Source organism: Perca fluviatilis, chromosome 24 (genome assembly GCF_010015445.1).
Source record: "Perca fluviatilis chromosome 24, GENO_Pfluv_1.0, whole genome shotgun sequence".
Lineage (NCBI taxonomy): Eukaryota > Metazoa > Chordata > Actinopteri > Perciformes > Percidae > Perca > Perca fluviatilis.
In genome coordinates, this window is record NC_053135.1 from 17,182,433 (window position 1) to 17,198,388 (window position 15,956).

Below are 15,956 nucleotides of genomic sequence, written 5' to 3' on the forward strand. Positions count from 1 at the left end.
TAGATGAAGATCAGATCATATTTTATGACAAATTTATCCAGAAAACCATGAAATTCCAAAAGGTTGACATACTTTTTCTTGCCATTGTAATACTTTCTATTTCTTCCATTTTGTCTTTTTACACACCTTTAACTTCGGACAAAAACCGGATTGTATGCTATTGTTTAAAAAACTTACGTACAACAATTCACATGATATCTTACAAAATTACAGCAAACAATCGACCAGCCTTTACAGTTCCAGTTAGCTGAGAAGATGTTATTATGAGCCGAGTACAGAGCATCGTGGGGCACCAAAAGGAAATCTGCCCGGGTCTGATTTTTCCCGTAAAGTCATAAAATGATTTACAGCAGGCAGACCGGCGCTACAGTCACACACCCTGACCGGTCACAGATTTCGGTGTGACACCGGAAAAAGCCTGTGCTAGCATATCCAGACAGGTAAAAGGCAGCAGGAGATTTATTTATATAGGCCTAGTTGTGTTTTAATTTTATTTTAGGAGTTATCTGATGTAGCTATGGCTGATACTGGTGAAGGGCCATCACAGGAACAAAAAAAAAAACAAAGAACTTTGTCAGGATCCGGCTGTGACTGACTGCCTTTGTGCCACTCTTGTGGCCATTTTGTGTATTGTGTTGTGATTTGTGCTTGTTGCTGTGTTCCATGTGTTCTGCGGTTACCTGTCTGTCATGTGTCTTTGTCTCCGCCCATCCCCTTATTTGGTCTGCACTTCCTGTCTTGTTAGTTTCCCTCTAGTTCTGCTCTCACCTGTTCCCAATTGTCTCGTTAGTTTCCCTCCGTTTCTGCTCTCACCTGTTCCTCGTTACGGTCTTGTCCAATCCTCTGTCTTTCTGTTCATTGGTCCGTGTATTTCTACACCCCTCTGTTCCTTTGCCTCTTGTCAGTTCGTCTCTCTCTGTTTGTTCCTGTGGGTCCTGTTCGTATGTAGTTGTGAGTTGGTAAGTTGTAGAGTCCAAATACAGTTTGTTAGTTCTGCACATCTCCCTGAAAGAGTCTTGCATTTAGGTCCTCCTGCTGAAACCGTGACATAAAGCTAAAAGGGGGAGTGACACAGACTACGGGCGAAAAACTGAGTCAACTTTGGTCGTGTTTTCAACGGATGGAGACAGTTGGGGGATTGTAAATGATTCAAAACCGACCCTGAATTGGCCCGCAGGTATGTAATATATCTATTTCATTCATGAGATAACTTTAAATTGTGCAGTGTGGTTGTATGTCCCCCTTCCATTCAGCCCTCGTTTTTTCTTCTTGGTTTTAGTCCGTGTTTGCGTTAGCCAACTGTTTTCTTTTTGTCCCCCTGTACTTGTGTAAAGCATCCTTGGGTTTCATGTAATGCGCAATTTAAATCTACGATATTATTATTATTATTATTATTATTATTATTATCACGTTGGTTGCTACAACAAACTCCTTCTTTGGCTCGTGACACAGTGACCGGGATACCCGGTTTCGCTCACGGTCCATTCAAAGTTACCGTATGCAACACTCGAAATGCAACGATGCATCTGAAACTTGTTAACTTATTCATCCCGACTATATGACCTCCCGCCCGCCATGGTGATGACATGACGTCAAGTCAGCAAGTCAGGCAACAAAATCTTTACCCAGTTGTCGTTCTAACTTCACCGGTTGTTCACGAGCGTTCTCCAACTCGTCTTTCCGACCTGTCCGACACCACATGAACGCAGCATAAGGTCACTGCTGTCACGTTTCCAGTATTTAATAATGTCATGTGAGGGTATTTAACTTCTGAAATAGATGTAACAAAAGTTCAACTAGTCACTATTTAAGATATGATTTCAGAAACGTCTGATGTTCGGCTTTTTTACTTGTTGACCTGAACATGATGCACTAACCACTGGTGGAGAACGTATTCAGGACGTTTATTGAAGTTAAAGTGTGTGGTTACAGGTAAAAGTTGTGTTGTTGCCGTGGTGATTCACCAGGTCCTGATTGGTGCCAAGCTGGTTCACCTGCTCCCAGCTGCACACCTGCTATTCCGTCCACTAATCAACGCTGCACCGTAGCAACCACTCACTGCTGGCCACATCTTCGTCTCAGCTATAGAGTGGTAGTGGCACCGCGCAGTCACTAGAGTTGTGCATTCCAGTTTATTTCCTCGTGTGTTCCATCTGATTTGCATCTAACCTGCTTTACCTGTGCCATATAATCTCTGCCTACCAGGGGCAGATCTACTTTTGTTAGACTTATTAGCTACATGGACCTACAGTGTAATGTATTGCAAGGATAAACCAGAGCTTTTAACGTCTTGACTCTTGCAGGCCGCTGTACAGTTGGAGCGATTAGCTGAGGCCTTTTAATGAAAACGAAAGCTAAAAGCGGGGATGTTGCCAGTTTGCTTTGCGAAAGGACGACAAGTACGAGGGAAATGAAGTAAGGAGAAGGCAGTGACCTGGAGAGACAAGGAGGGTCAGGGCAGGAGAAGGCCACAGAAGGGGATGACGAAATAAGTGAAGGAAAAGAGGAGAAAGAAGAATTGAATGTGACGGAGGAAGAGGAGGCTGCAGATTCACAAAGAGTGACAGAGGCATGGAGTGATCAGGAAGAGGGAGATGACACGGGATGAAGAGGGTAGGCCTGCAGTTCTCCCTGGACCACATGCTATGTTTTTATTCCCCATCCATATAACTTGCAGTACAGTAGCATAACACGTCATATCACGGAGTAAAATAGGTCATGGCTATTTTCTGTTTATGTTCTATTGGTTAGATATGTAAAGATTTACAAATGTCTTATTTTATCAGTAGTTATGGTCAACAAAAGGTAACCCTAAAGCGTTTGGGGGATTCCCGCGTGCCGTCTTCCCATGCCACCAGACTTTCTAGCTCCGCCGCTGCCGAGTACTTCCTCCGCAACTTTGACTTGTCCTCAATTTTGATGGATGTGGAAATAATGTTCTGTGACACCTTCAGTGGTTTTGAAAATGCTTTATTGTTGGTAGGAAAGGTTCAGCAGTGAAAGGAAAAAAAAAAAAAAGACTACAATCACCCAAAAAAATTTTCATCCAAACATTAAAATGATGATTATGTGGTAAAAAACATAGAAATTAGCGTTCTTTTTACTGTTGGGCTCGTTTGCGGTTACAGGTCAATGAAGACTGTTGTATGAAAAAGGACAGAGCTTCAGAAACATTAAAAATTTACATATAGTCACTTTAAACAGATGTCATGTCCCAGACTGAGAGGAGACTCTCTGAGACATTTATTTATTAAAAAGCGTAATGATTAATATTTCAATTCATGCCCGAGCGGAGATGTGATGGAGGAGAGCTGCTGCCAAACTGATCCAGCGGTGACTAACTCAGTTATCTGCTCATACTTTAGTTCTCAAATCTCATTTTAGAAAGCCTCAAATTTGCCCAACGCAGCTATTAAAAAGGATCTATTATTATTCCTCTATGTGAGCTTCCTCACTAAACTAGCTAAACTCATTTTAAAATGTCGCGCCAAATATCAAAGCTCGGAATTCCCTGGGATTTGGGTACATTGAAGTCAAACAAGAAATAAAATCATCAAAGACGTGGTTTGCTCTGGTTTGTCGGCTCCGCCCACTCAGTTTTGAAGCTGCTATGATTGGTGGAGGCGTGGTGGAAATGGAGAGGGGCGGGGGGGTCACACAGCTCTGTGAACCAATCATCTCAGGGCGTGATGTCGACGCAAGCAACTCCCCTCACCTGAAAAAACACAACAGGGCAAATATTTCCCTCTGAGATGTAGTGGAGAAGAAGTACAAAGCAGTATAACATGGAAATGCTCAAGTAAAGTACAAGTACTTTAAATTTACACCAGAAAAACACAGAAATCAAGACTGCATCAAATGTAACACTGCAGTTATCTAATATTCAGCTCTCATAATGTGTGTAAAGATCCTTTATGAAAACATGCAACCGAATAAGACACAGAAAGAACTTATTATTGCATAGGCTAGGTGGTGCAGGGGTGTAGACCATTAGTTGAAAGTCGTTAGAAGGGATTTAGAGAGCGCCCGCGTGTAACTTAGCAGCTGGCACGCGCCCTCTGGGACGGGAAGCTCTCTCTGTACTTCTTCTACAAACCTATACCTTATACCGTCTATGACCTGTACAGACGTAACTTTTGCCTCGGTTTTCCATGTTGCGTGCATGCGCTGAACGGAGCTCTGGGAGACACTTTAAGGAATCACGCGGCTTGCTGGTCTGATGTACCATACGGGCCACCGTACGCCGGTCGTGGGCTGCTGCTGCTGCCGCCGCCGCACACTGGATCATAGCTGTGTTCTTGTGTCGGGCGGCGGCACAGTAGGCTTCTCCAGCAGCCAGTGTTACAATATAAAGGCATGCTACCCTAACCCTAACCCTAATTTTAAGAAAAATCTTAGAAATGAATGAATGAATTTATTAGTCCTAACCACAGGGTAGGGTCAGAAGCTTCAGCTTATATAAAGCCCCCCCTTGTCACATTTTTAAAAACAAATTAAAACATGCCTATACATACATACATACATACATACATACATACATACATACATACCCACATATACCCATTAAGGGTCAGTGCCTATATACATTACCATTGCCACCTTAAGGTAAATAATATCATGGTTAATGATGACAACCATAATGGTAATATAGTTTATCATCAACATGATTATCCACCTTCGCACACAATAATATTACTCAATTTCTATACTTATCTAGTATCATGTCTTTCAACCCTTTTTAAATTTAAAAACATTCCCAATATGTTTTAATTCCCTTGGCAATGCGTTCCTTAACTTCACGCCACATTTTCATTACTGTGTTACTGGTAGGTTGTTTCCAATTAAGGTCGCCTCTGAGGGCGTAAGCCCCTTCTCTTTCTCTAAACATGGTTTGAATGTTGAGAGGAAGTAGATTATTTCGGGCTTTATACAGAACTAAACGTAGTATTTAGGTTCACCAGATCCATGAATTTCAGTGTGTTTGACTTAAGAAATAAAGAATTAGTATGATAATTGAAGCCAACATTATTCACAATTCGTATAGCTCTTTTCTGAACTGTGCACACTGTCTGTAGAGTGGTTTTACAGGCACTGCCCCAAATCTCAACACAGTACGTTAAATATGGTAGTATCAGCGTGCTGTAGAGAGTATTCATAGAGCTATAATTTAGGAAGTGTTACTCAACACCCCAATGGAAATTTTGAATCTTACATGGTGTACTTGAGATTTCCAACTGATTTTATGGTCAATTATTACCCCTAGAAAGGTGTGTTCATAAACTAACTCTTCTGTTTCTATCCATAAGCTTACACGAGTTGTTAAATGTGTTTTGCGATTTCCAAAAATCATAAACTTTGTTTTATTTCAAATTTAAAGATAACTTGTTTACATCAAACCACAGTTTCAATTTACCTAGTTCTATTGTCACCTTGTCCATTAGCATTTGTAAACCGTCGTCTGTACAGAAAATGTTAGTATCATCTGCAAAACTGACATATTTCAATATATTGGACACGTTCCAAATATCATTTATATACATAATGAATAATTTTGGTCCAATTATCGAACCCTGTGGCACGCCACACGTGATATTACCTAACTTGGACATGGCATTTCCCACTTGTACATACTGTCTCCTATTTTTGATGAAACTCTTCAGCTATTCCAGACCTACACCTCTGATTCCAAACCTTTCCATTTTTTCCAACATAATATCATGGTCTATGGTATCAAATGCTTTCCTGAGGTCTATGAACACTCCCACTGCAAACTTCTTATCATCAACTGCACCTGTAAGATTTTCCATAAGTTCCATCAAAGCCATCGATGTTGATCTTCTTTTCTCTAAATCCATATTGACAATCAATTAATAGATTTATATTTTCCACAAAGCAGTCCAGTCTTGCAACAAAGAGTTTTTCAAGTATTTTTGAAAATTGAGATAAGAGTGAGACCGGTCTATAATTTGTATATAATTTTTTATCTCCGGCCTTGAACAGTGGAATTACTTTTACTGTTTTCATTTTGTCAGGGAAACAGCCCAATTGGAATGATAGGTTACAAATGCACGCCAGAGGCACTACGATGTCTGAAATGACTTCTTTTACTGTTGTCATGTCTATCCCATTCCAGTCTGTGGATTTTTTTGTTTTTCAATTTATTTACAAGTTCAATTATCTCATTCTCTCCCACTTTTCTAAGGAACATTGATTCAAAATTTCTGGCTCCATAAAATTGTTGTGCACTGCCCCCATCTGGTGGTATAATTTCCCCTGCCAGATTGTTACAAAAAACTTATTAAAACCTTCTGCCACTGCATTCATGTCATCAACAACTTTTCCCTTGTCAATAAAATGATTAGAATATGTGGTACCAGTTGATTTTTTACTGATAATTTTATTTTATATATCCCATGTTCCCTTAATGTTGTTTTAATTGAAGTTTATTGTCAAAATACTCCTTTTTACTTTTTCTTATTATGGTTGTTAGTTTTTCTTTGTATCTTTTATATTTCATTTCTTTGTCTGTGGATCTATATTCAATAAATTCTTTGTACATAAGGTTCGTTTTTTTTTTTTTTTTTTTACATGCATTCAATATACTCCTAGTGAGCCAAGGCTTATCCCTACTTTTGTTTTTCAATTTGCTTTGCATGACTGGACAGCTTTTGTTGTAAAGTGCTACAAAGGAGTCAAGAAATGTATCGTACGCGGTATTTACGTCCTTGGCCTGTAAGATATCACTCCATACGTGAGACATGAGATCTGCTCTGAATGCATTCACGGCTTCAACGGTTCTTATTCTTCTGTATCTAATGTTGGTCTCCTCCATTAATTTATGATTGCAGTCGTATATGGCAAAGACTGGTAGATGGTCAGTAATGTCCTTCACAAGAAGCCCACTTACTACTTTATTCTCCATACTATTCACAAATATATATTATCTATAATTGTGGCTGAATGTGATGTAATTCTACTTGGTTTTGTTATTGTGAGATATAGATTCATTGCATAAATAGTTTCCATGAAATCGTCTATCGCTGATTGCTTGTTTGGATTCAGTAAGTCTATATTAAAGTCCCCACATATAAACATGACCTTCTGTTCAGTCTTTGCATACACTTATTCCATCCAATCCTTGAACATAGTTATATTATAACTCGGAGCCCGATAAACGCAGCTTATCATGATATTTCTGTTCCTCATAACAATCTCTATAGTTATATGCATTCACAAACATTTTCCACAGCCCCTGTCAACCTGTCTACTATGCTACAATTTAATCTTCAATCTACATACAGCGCTGTTCCTCCTCCTGCTTTTTCTGTTCGGTTTATGTGTTCTGACCCATATCCTGGAATTTCATATTCCTCACCCCTACCATTCCCAAGCCAAGTTTCAGAAATTGTTATAACACTGAAAGGCCTCTTAAATTCACTTAGGTAATCAACTATGTCCTGGAAGTTCTTATTTAGGCTACAACTATTGAAATGAATAATTGAAATGTTGTCTTCTACTTTAATATCATTGTTAAATTGGTCCACAGAAAAATAATTGCAATTGTCTAAATTGTTAAAAAAAATAACTTCCGGATCTGTATCTTGGTTTACGTTCATAAGCTTGTTTTGTGTTCGTGGCCTATATCATACTGTTACCTCAGCTACAAGGCCTCATCTTCCTCTATATTTTCCTAGGTCTTCTAGGCCTCTCACTAGCTGCACTTCAGCTGTTTCGGGAGTTCCATTCATTTGTATATAAACTTTACAATTTCGGGTCCACGTACCCTTAATTTTTTTCTCTCTGCACAGCTGTCTGGCACGCCAGGCTAACTCAGCATTGTTTTTTGTAAGATACTCATTTAAGAATACATTGGTCCCCTTGAGCATTTTCCCTTTTTTTAGTAGGCTAATTTTAGACCTTCTGTTGGTAAATCTCACTATTATGGGTGCTATCTTACCCTCTTCTTTCTGTTTTCTTGATTGTGGGAGGGGGTAGCAAGCTTCAATGTCCTGCTCATTTGTGGGAACATAGGGCTGTGGGAACATAGGGCCTAATTTTCAATGAAAACAAATTCTTAGAAATGTGGGACCATAGGGCGGTGGGACCATAGGGCGGTGGGACCATAGGGCGGTGGGACCATTGGGCTCTGGGGACCATTGGGCTGTCTGACCATTGGGCTGTGGGAACATAGGGCTGACCCCGTGAGGGTGACTGTGTTACCCGCCACTGCCGAAATCTACCCTCATTTGGCGGGTGCTAATGTCAAGCCCTGCTTCTTACCTTTCTATGGGAATATCATGTTAACAATTTACTTTAGCTTTATCTTTACTAGAGCTGGCAAAAGTAAGCTAACACTGGTGAATTAGCCAGGCGGACGCTGCTGTTTTTTTCGGGGGTGATAATCGTATTAACGTCAACTTCTGTACTTCTGTGCTTCACAATAAAATGGCATGCTTTGACAACTCCAAATTATTCAATAAATGCTGAACGTAAAGTTGTAGCACCACCTGAGCATCATTTTTGTTTACTAATTACATATACATATATTTAAATTCTACTTGCACTTCAGGGGGCAATTGCCCAGGAAAAGCACCGCAAAAAGACAGGAGACTGCGTGAGGCCAGATGTGTCTGAACACAGTTACGTTGTACAGTACCTGAGTGATTGTTGTTACATTCCACTGCTGGTAATAAGAGAGAGGAAGGTGTGGAGGTTACCTGACAGAGGTTGCTGCAGTCCATCACCGCCACAATGCAGCGCTTTCCCTCCAGCCGAGGGTTGAACGACTCCGTCCATGAGATCGAGGCCTGAGGCTCAATGACTCTGAAACACACACAGGTGTACGGGTATAAATACACACGAGCCAAACAGATGTGTCTCCACTTCCTCCCACTGTACAAAAGTTAAGGCAGAATATTCCGGATAGGGAAAATGACAATGTTATGGTTATTCACAGTTACAGGTTTTTCATGTCCTTTAACCATGGACATTTTTTCGTGTTTAAGAGCCGTGTTTTGCAGCGGCTCTGTGCGGAGCTTACCGCCCATGACGATTCTGATTGGTTTAAAGAAATGCCATTAAACCAGAGTACGTTTTCCTCCCATCCCCGAATGCTATGTGGAGTAGCCAGACTCTCCTCCAACGCGCTATGGAGGAGGGTCTGGCAAAGTGAGACTACGTTATATTGCAGTGTAATGTAATAGATCTGGTAAATTTTAGTAGTTTTATTTTTAAAGTTAGTTTAGGAAGACATTAACAAGGAGGAAAATGATGCATGAAAACATTTGGTTTACCAATTGGGTCGCCTCAATTGCTGCTTGCAACTGTCTACATTGGACAATGCATCTCCACTTCTTCTCACTGTACAAAAGGGAAGCCAAAATATCCCATATATATATATATACACACACACACACACACACACACACACACACACACACACACACAAAAAAAAAAAAAAAAAAAAAAAAAAAAAAAAAAAAAAAAAAAAAAAAAAAAAAAAAAAAAAAAAAAACACAACATTTGGCTGCTGCTGTTCATTCGAGCAATAGGTAGATGCTGCAACAATTTTGGGCCATGCCTCCTAAAGCATGTTTCTATCAAGGCAGGAGGTCTAACCACAATTAAAATCATCATTTTGCACGACATTTTCAACCGATTTTTAAGCATTTTGCTTTGCTACGAATGCCAGACATGTATTTATGATGCAGGATACTTGGTTCAATGGAAAATGAGGCTTTTCTTACCAAAATGTCTTATTTAGTGTCGATAGTAACACAACTTTAAGCCTTAATATAATTTAAATGGGTGTCATTATAAAATATCACCCCTCATACAGTTGTCATGAAGTGTCAAAGGGGGAAATTTAATAGAAACCAAAACGAATGTTTGGATTTTTTAACATGGGGGGTCTACGGGGATTGACTCGCCACTCGGGCCAGTCGAGCCGCCGAGCTGCTGCTTTTATAACGCGCGACAAACAGCATTTTCAGGATCTTACTAAAATATTATTAATCGCCTAAATAAAAAATACTTTACCTGACACAAGCTAGCACTAGCTTAACTTAGGTACAGCTGGACAGCCACTTAACTTCATGTTTCCTTAAAACAAGGATTGATGCCTCTTGTGATACTAAATTCAACAGCGTGCGTTAATCCTGCATCAACACATCGGTGGCGTTCAAAGGAATGAGCACTAACCCATTATCGTGTTCATTTTGACAGCCCTTTAAAAACTGATCAGAAAAATGAACACTTGGAACAAACATCACCTAAAATGACAGAAACCATCTTTGGGAAAAATGTTATTTGACGGTTTACTTTGATTTTTTTTTTTGGTCCATGTTCCATCAACTCTTAGACGGTGAGGAATGATGAAACTAGAAAACATTCACATTTAAGAAGCTGGAATCTGGAGAATTTTCAACCCGATTAAGCGATTGTCAGAATAGCTGCAGGTTAATTTAATAGTTGACTAATCAAATAAACTTTGAAGCTCTAGAAAAAAGTATGTGACGTGCACTTAGATTTTTTAGTTTGGCCCATGTCCCATCCGCTAATATAGAGGGGTCGGGACTTATGACCTATACTGCAGCCAGTCCCCAGGGGGGGCGATCGAGCTGTTTTGACTTCACTTCTATATCACGTTTGTGTGTGTGTGTGTGTTTGGGTGTGTACCCGTAGAGATGTGTCTTCTCGCTCATGAGTCCAGCTCCTTCCATGACCAGCCTACAGGCCTTCAGGGCGAAGTTGAAGGGGTTGGTGAAGGTAACATTGGCAAACATCTGATGCTGCACCCGAGGCAAGCCACTCAGCTGGAAACACAGAAGAAGATGTAGTAGGAAAAGAACAACAACACAAGCCGAGAGAACATCACCTGTAAAAAAAAAATAATGCCAGTGTCCCTATGGTTTTAATGGCGCTGCACTAATACCGAGGGTTTATTACATTGCCCAGACTCTGTTGAAGGGGACTATAAAATAAACATGGACGTCCAATGCCGGAACCAAGACGGCACTGCACGTCTCTCTGTATTAATGAACAACACAGTCAACGGCAGAATTACAGAATTTTACCACTTCGGATTTTCCCGTCACAATAAAAGCTCTATGTCCTAACTTCTTCTTAACAATTAACAGAGGGAACACAACAAAATACCTTACACCAAGCTAAATCTTAAAGAGGGAAAGTGGCCGATTTTCAACCCTGACACGAGTCTTACCGTCACGGTGAGCGTCGGGATCTGCAGATGGAGCACCTTGATGGTGCTCACTGATTCGTCCTCAGTCTGTCCAGTCACAACAAAGTGCATGCAACGCTGAGTGCCCAAATATGGCATGTACTCATCAGCTGTGATCTTCACCATCGCACTCTTCACTGCAACACACACACACACACACACACACACACACACACACACACACACACACACACACACACACACACACACACACACACACACAGAGACTGTAACAGAGGTTATCTCTAATAACCACAAATACTATTTCCTCTCTGACATTGCTCACTCTGATTGGCTGGCACAGTGATGGTGAAGTTGTGATTTATCAAGTGACTGGCTCTGACTCCGGTGTAGAAGATGACGGACCCGGCCAGGTTGGCTTGGATGGTTTTGGGGACATCACTGGGGTTGTGGAAATCCACCTGTAGGTTGACGTCCTGACCCAGGTTGACCTGGAGAGAAGGGAGGAGAGTACAAGTACATTGAATTTGTACTTAAGGGTAACTTTGAATTTATTTTCAACCTGGACCCTATTTTCTTGTGTTTGTGTTTAAGAGACTGATGTGAAGTGCTCCAGTATTAAGCAAGATTCGAAACAAGATGCAATGTAACTTTGCACTGTAATTAATGGGCAATTGCAATTCAGGGAAGCCGGAGGATTTTCCAGTTCTGTTGTTTCTCCGTCATCTCTGACTCCGGCAGTGGCCATGGTGTCTTCAAAAGTGCAGCTGCTGGCTACCACTAAAGCCTGGTTCAGACGGCAGGATAATTAGGCCGATTTTAGCCCCGATTCACCCCTCCCGACAATCTTAAGGATGCTCCGATTATCGTAAAATAATCTGATCAGATATTCCTGCCGTGTGTGGTGTGTTAAGACTGCTCTCGTCTGCTCGGAAGGACGTCGGGACCGCTCCGATCTCAAATCGGGGATATCCAACATGTTGGATTTATTTGGCCCGATTTCTCCTCGTGTGTGGTGCCCCCCGGGGACAAACGAGCACGCAGCCTGTGTAAAATAAAGTCGATATTATAAATATATAGTATTATAAATATAGTCGGGCATAACTACATCCACAACTGCAGTCCACCAGAGTACATGGAAACGAATATATGAACATTTATTAATCTGTGTAATACCTAACGACATTTCGATGAGAAAAAACAAATCACCTCCATATCATGATGTAGCTGAGTATAGTCCATGCTCGCGTTGTCTTCTTTGACCATCGCCTTTTCTTTTGATAAAGTTTTTTTTTCGGTTAAAAACACACTACAAACTATCGCCACTGCATCCTCTTCGTCCGCAATGATTGTTTACTCTGAAGTCACGTTTGATCTCGAGGGATTTTGCGAGATTTCCCGTCTGACCTGGGAATGCTCGGGAGTCAAATCGGTTTGTGTGTGATGTGTTGATTTTTTTCCGTGTGCTGCGCACCACACACTGTACGACCAAAACTGTTAGAACCGTGATTTTTTATCACCGTGTGTGGGGTCTCTCAGGATTGGAAAATCGGCCGACAATTTAAAAATCGGCCCGTGTGAACCAGGCTTAAGCTACCGTTACTTACTTACCGTTTCTTTAGCTGCATGCTACCAGCCGGATACGCTACGCTATGTCTGTTTTTCCAGACGTGCGAAGTAGAGAGGGTGGAGAGAGAAAAAATCGCCGATCCTTCTTTGATATTCTTAATAAAAAAAAAAAAAGTTCCTTTCGATCAATTTTTGATTACAAATCAAGATACCCATAACATTCATTACTGAAAGACAGACATGTAGACAGGTGTGTTACCTGTCCTACGGTAATAATGACAGACAGTGTGGTCTCAGGCAGCTCGGAATGATGCCTCTCAATGTCGTATGCCTCCGCCCGGGCCATGGTCCTGTTGTCCTCTTCACTACCTGCAGACAGAAATCACTTCACCACCGACTCCAACATCTCCCGACCCCCTCAAGTCTTTAATCAAGTCACGGTAAAGACGCAGTATCTACAAACACAGCTGCTGCACAAATTTAAAGTGCTTGTACTTTACTCACACACAGGAAAATATTGTGCTAATGGAGGAGAAAACTCAGCAAAAGTTGCCATTGCTGCAGTTACTTGTAACCGCCCACCCTGCTTAAAAGGCAAAGAAAAGCGACTGAAGCTGAAAAAGGCGGTGACTTTAAAGGGCTGTAGATAAAGCTAGAGGACAAACTAGAGTAAAAATTGGCATAGCTATTCAGCAGTGGCTACTGCTGAGGGAGTTGACAGGCATGGAAATGGACGCCATGGTTTTTCTGGACCGCTAAGTGTTTTTTGGTGGGGGAAATGTCTCATGGATATCTGTGTGCGGGTGGGTGGAGGGGTTAGACTGAGACCAGAGGAGATGCTACTTTCATATCTTGCTAGCTTTTCAACATTACTAACCCTGAAATCTACAAGAAACATTCATTTTGTTTTTATTTTGGCGTCCCCTGTGGACAAAAGCGGTATAGTTTCCATGTCTTGTTTCTCACATGTGCGTTTAAACTATAAGTCTCGTCTTATTAGTTTTTTGTAATTTGAAGTGTGTGTGTGTGTGTGTGTGTGTGTGTGTGTGTGTGTTTGTGTTTGTGTGTGTGTGTGTGTGTGTTGTGTGTGTGTGTGTGTGTGTGTGTGTGTGTGTGTGTGTGTGTGTGTGTGTGTGTGTGTGTGTGTGTGTGTGTGTGTGTGTGTGTGTGTGTGTGTGTGTGTGTGTGTGTGTGTGTTACCTTTAAGGTACTTGTAGTTCTGTGTGATGTTGTTCGGTGAGTTGCTGCCCAAAGATTTGGTGTAAACAGCCTTTCCGATGTAATCCGTTTCCACCCAGTACGGAGTCAGAGTCCCGTAGCGATCCAGCTTGTTGAAGACAACGTCACTGTTCACCTGGAGGAAACACCGATACGATGACAATTTAGGTGACAGAAGTGTGCAGCGTTTCATACCGCTGGTGCAGGATGTAATGCGTTCTCTCTAGTTATAGAGAATCTTTGGCGTTAGCAAAAAAAATAGCCTATGCCAGCTGCCTCGGTATGTGCGGTATTGTGAAATTGTTTGTTATTAAAATATTTTATATTGGAATGGGAATATAAATTCCTATTGCCATACGTAATGGTTTTGCGTCGGGCCGAACAACGCCCCTTAGCTTTGATAAAATCACAACCCACCTCAGCCTATCATGAGATATTGCTTAATTATCATCATGCTAAAGTAAGTAAGAAAAATATTAAGCAAAACATTTTCAAAACATTTAAAACACAAAGTAATACCCTTTCAATTGAAAAACCTTTAGATGTGGAAAAATTAGAGATTACACATAGAAATGAAATGGGATCTACCCCAAAAATGGAATCTGTAAAATAAAATATCTCAATATTCAAAGATTTGCAAAAACTACTTCCCTCATTCTAACCACAATAGCCCCTTTCATACCCTATCCCTTAGCATAAGATCTCAATACTTCTGCCATTGATTGTTTTTAAAGGCCTCATGAAATGGAAGTCAGAGCGCATTTCAAGCCAATTGGGGACCATAGGCAGGCCGGGGGAACTCATATTAATGTTAAAAAATCTCATAAAGTGAAATTTTCATGCCATGGGACCTTTTAAAAGGGCAATTGTGCAGCTTGTATTTACTGTCACAATAGTGTTTGTTTTGCCACTGACAGACTCAGATTATTATTAATTTAAGGAGGTCAACCTTTATGTTAAAGAGTACGATCCTTTCTGTAAACATAAAAACATCCGCGAAATTGCGCATCGTAAAATACACTTCATTCAAAGTCGACAGAAACAAAATAAAACTCTGAAAATCCGTTTAGGGTCATCTTTTCACTTTTCCAACAATCACAACTCTAGTTTTGTTTGAACAAAATACATTGTTTACCGTTTGCATGTAAAAATATGTTGGCTCTATACTTGCTAAAAGTATAGTTTTTTTAAATGGAGTCTGGTGGGTTTAGCGCTAGCGATTTCAAAGCTATTTCTGGTTAAACCTAAAAGGTCTTAAAGAGGTTTTAAAAAGGCCTATTTCTGTAAGGATCCTTTCCATAATGTTTTCAGACACAGAAAAATAACTTTCAGTGTCCAAAACAGCACTTTTAGGTGAAGCAAACTGATAGAAATCATTTGCCCTATTGGATTTCATTGTAGCAGGATGAGTCGTCAAACAGAAGAAGAGAACAGGCCATGATTATAATGTAAATTTTATATATATATATATACACACACACACACACACACACACACACACACACACACACACACACACACACACACACACACACACACACACACACACACACACACACAAAAAACAACAGATGAATGAACATTTATCGTAGGGACACAGGCTTAACACTGGGAAAATGCATGTTTCACTTCATTTACAGAAATAAAGAAAGAAACTAACCTCAGCGAAGACGAACCCTGAATCAAACGGGTGACAGAGCAAACCTTCCTTGATGCCGATAATTGAAGCTGGACCGCAGCGATAATATCCTGTAAAACAAACATCGTGTTTAGCATCCAGCTATCCGTTGATCCGTCCGTCTTTCTCTGTCTGTGTCCGTCAGTCCTACCATCACTGGTCTCCTGGGGCGTGGCGTCCACCACCTGCCATCCTCCGAGGCCGGGCGGCAGGTCGGCGCGCCTAATGAACACCTCGTTCCAGCAGTGGTAGTTCCTACAGAGAAGTGCTGTCAGTACACCTTTTTGTACA

General features: G+C 40.9%; 1 protein-coding gene and 1 long non-coding RNA gene across 2 annotated transcripts in view; one reads left to right on the forward strand and one right to left on the reverse strand.

The window, feature by feature from the left end:
• Nucleotides 1-922: 922 nt before the first annotated feature.
• The window catches only part of LOC120554285, a 21,314-nt gene continuing 6,280 nt past the window's right edge, over nucleotides 923-15,956 (forward strand). Inside the window, exons 1-2 of the long non-coding RNA XR_005638358.1 lie at nucleotides 923-959; nucleotides 1,027-1,177. This is a non-coding gene — a long non-coding RNA (uncharacterized LOC120554285). The remainder of the gene's footprint in view (nucleotides 960-1,026; nucleotides 1,178-15,956) is intronic.
• The window catches only part of LOC120554205 (coagulation factor XIII A chain-like), a 22,927-nt gene continuing 9,925 nt past the window's right edge, over nucleotides 2,955-15,956 (reverse strand). The window contains exons 10-18 of the mRNA XM_039792941.1: nucleotides 15,817-15,920; nucleotides 15,648-15,736; nucleotides 13,970-14,123; nucleotides 13,029-13,138; nucleotides 11,526-11,691; nucleotides 11,222-11,376; nucleotides 10,678-10,814; nucleotides 8,718-8,823; nucleotides 2,955-3,715 (exon numbers count right to left, since the gene is read on the reverse strand). Coding sequence (XP_039648875.1) covers nucleotides 3,680-3,715; nucleotides 8,718-8,823; nucleotides 10,678-10,814; nucleotides 11,222-11,376; nucleotides 11,526-11,691; nucleotides 13,029-13,138; nucleotides 13,970-14,123; nucleotides 15,648-15,736; nucleotides 15,817-15,920 — 1,057 coding nt within the window. The 3' untranslated portion in view covers nucleotides 2,955-3,679. The remainder of the gene's footprint in view (nucleotides 3,716-8,717; nucleotides 8,824-10,677; nucleotides 10,815-11,221; nucleotides 11,377-11,525; nucleotides 11,692-13,028; nucleotides 13,139-13,969; nucleotides 14,124-15,647; nucleotides 15,737-15,816; nucleotides 15,921-15,956) is intronic.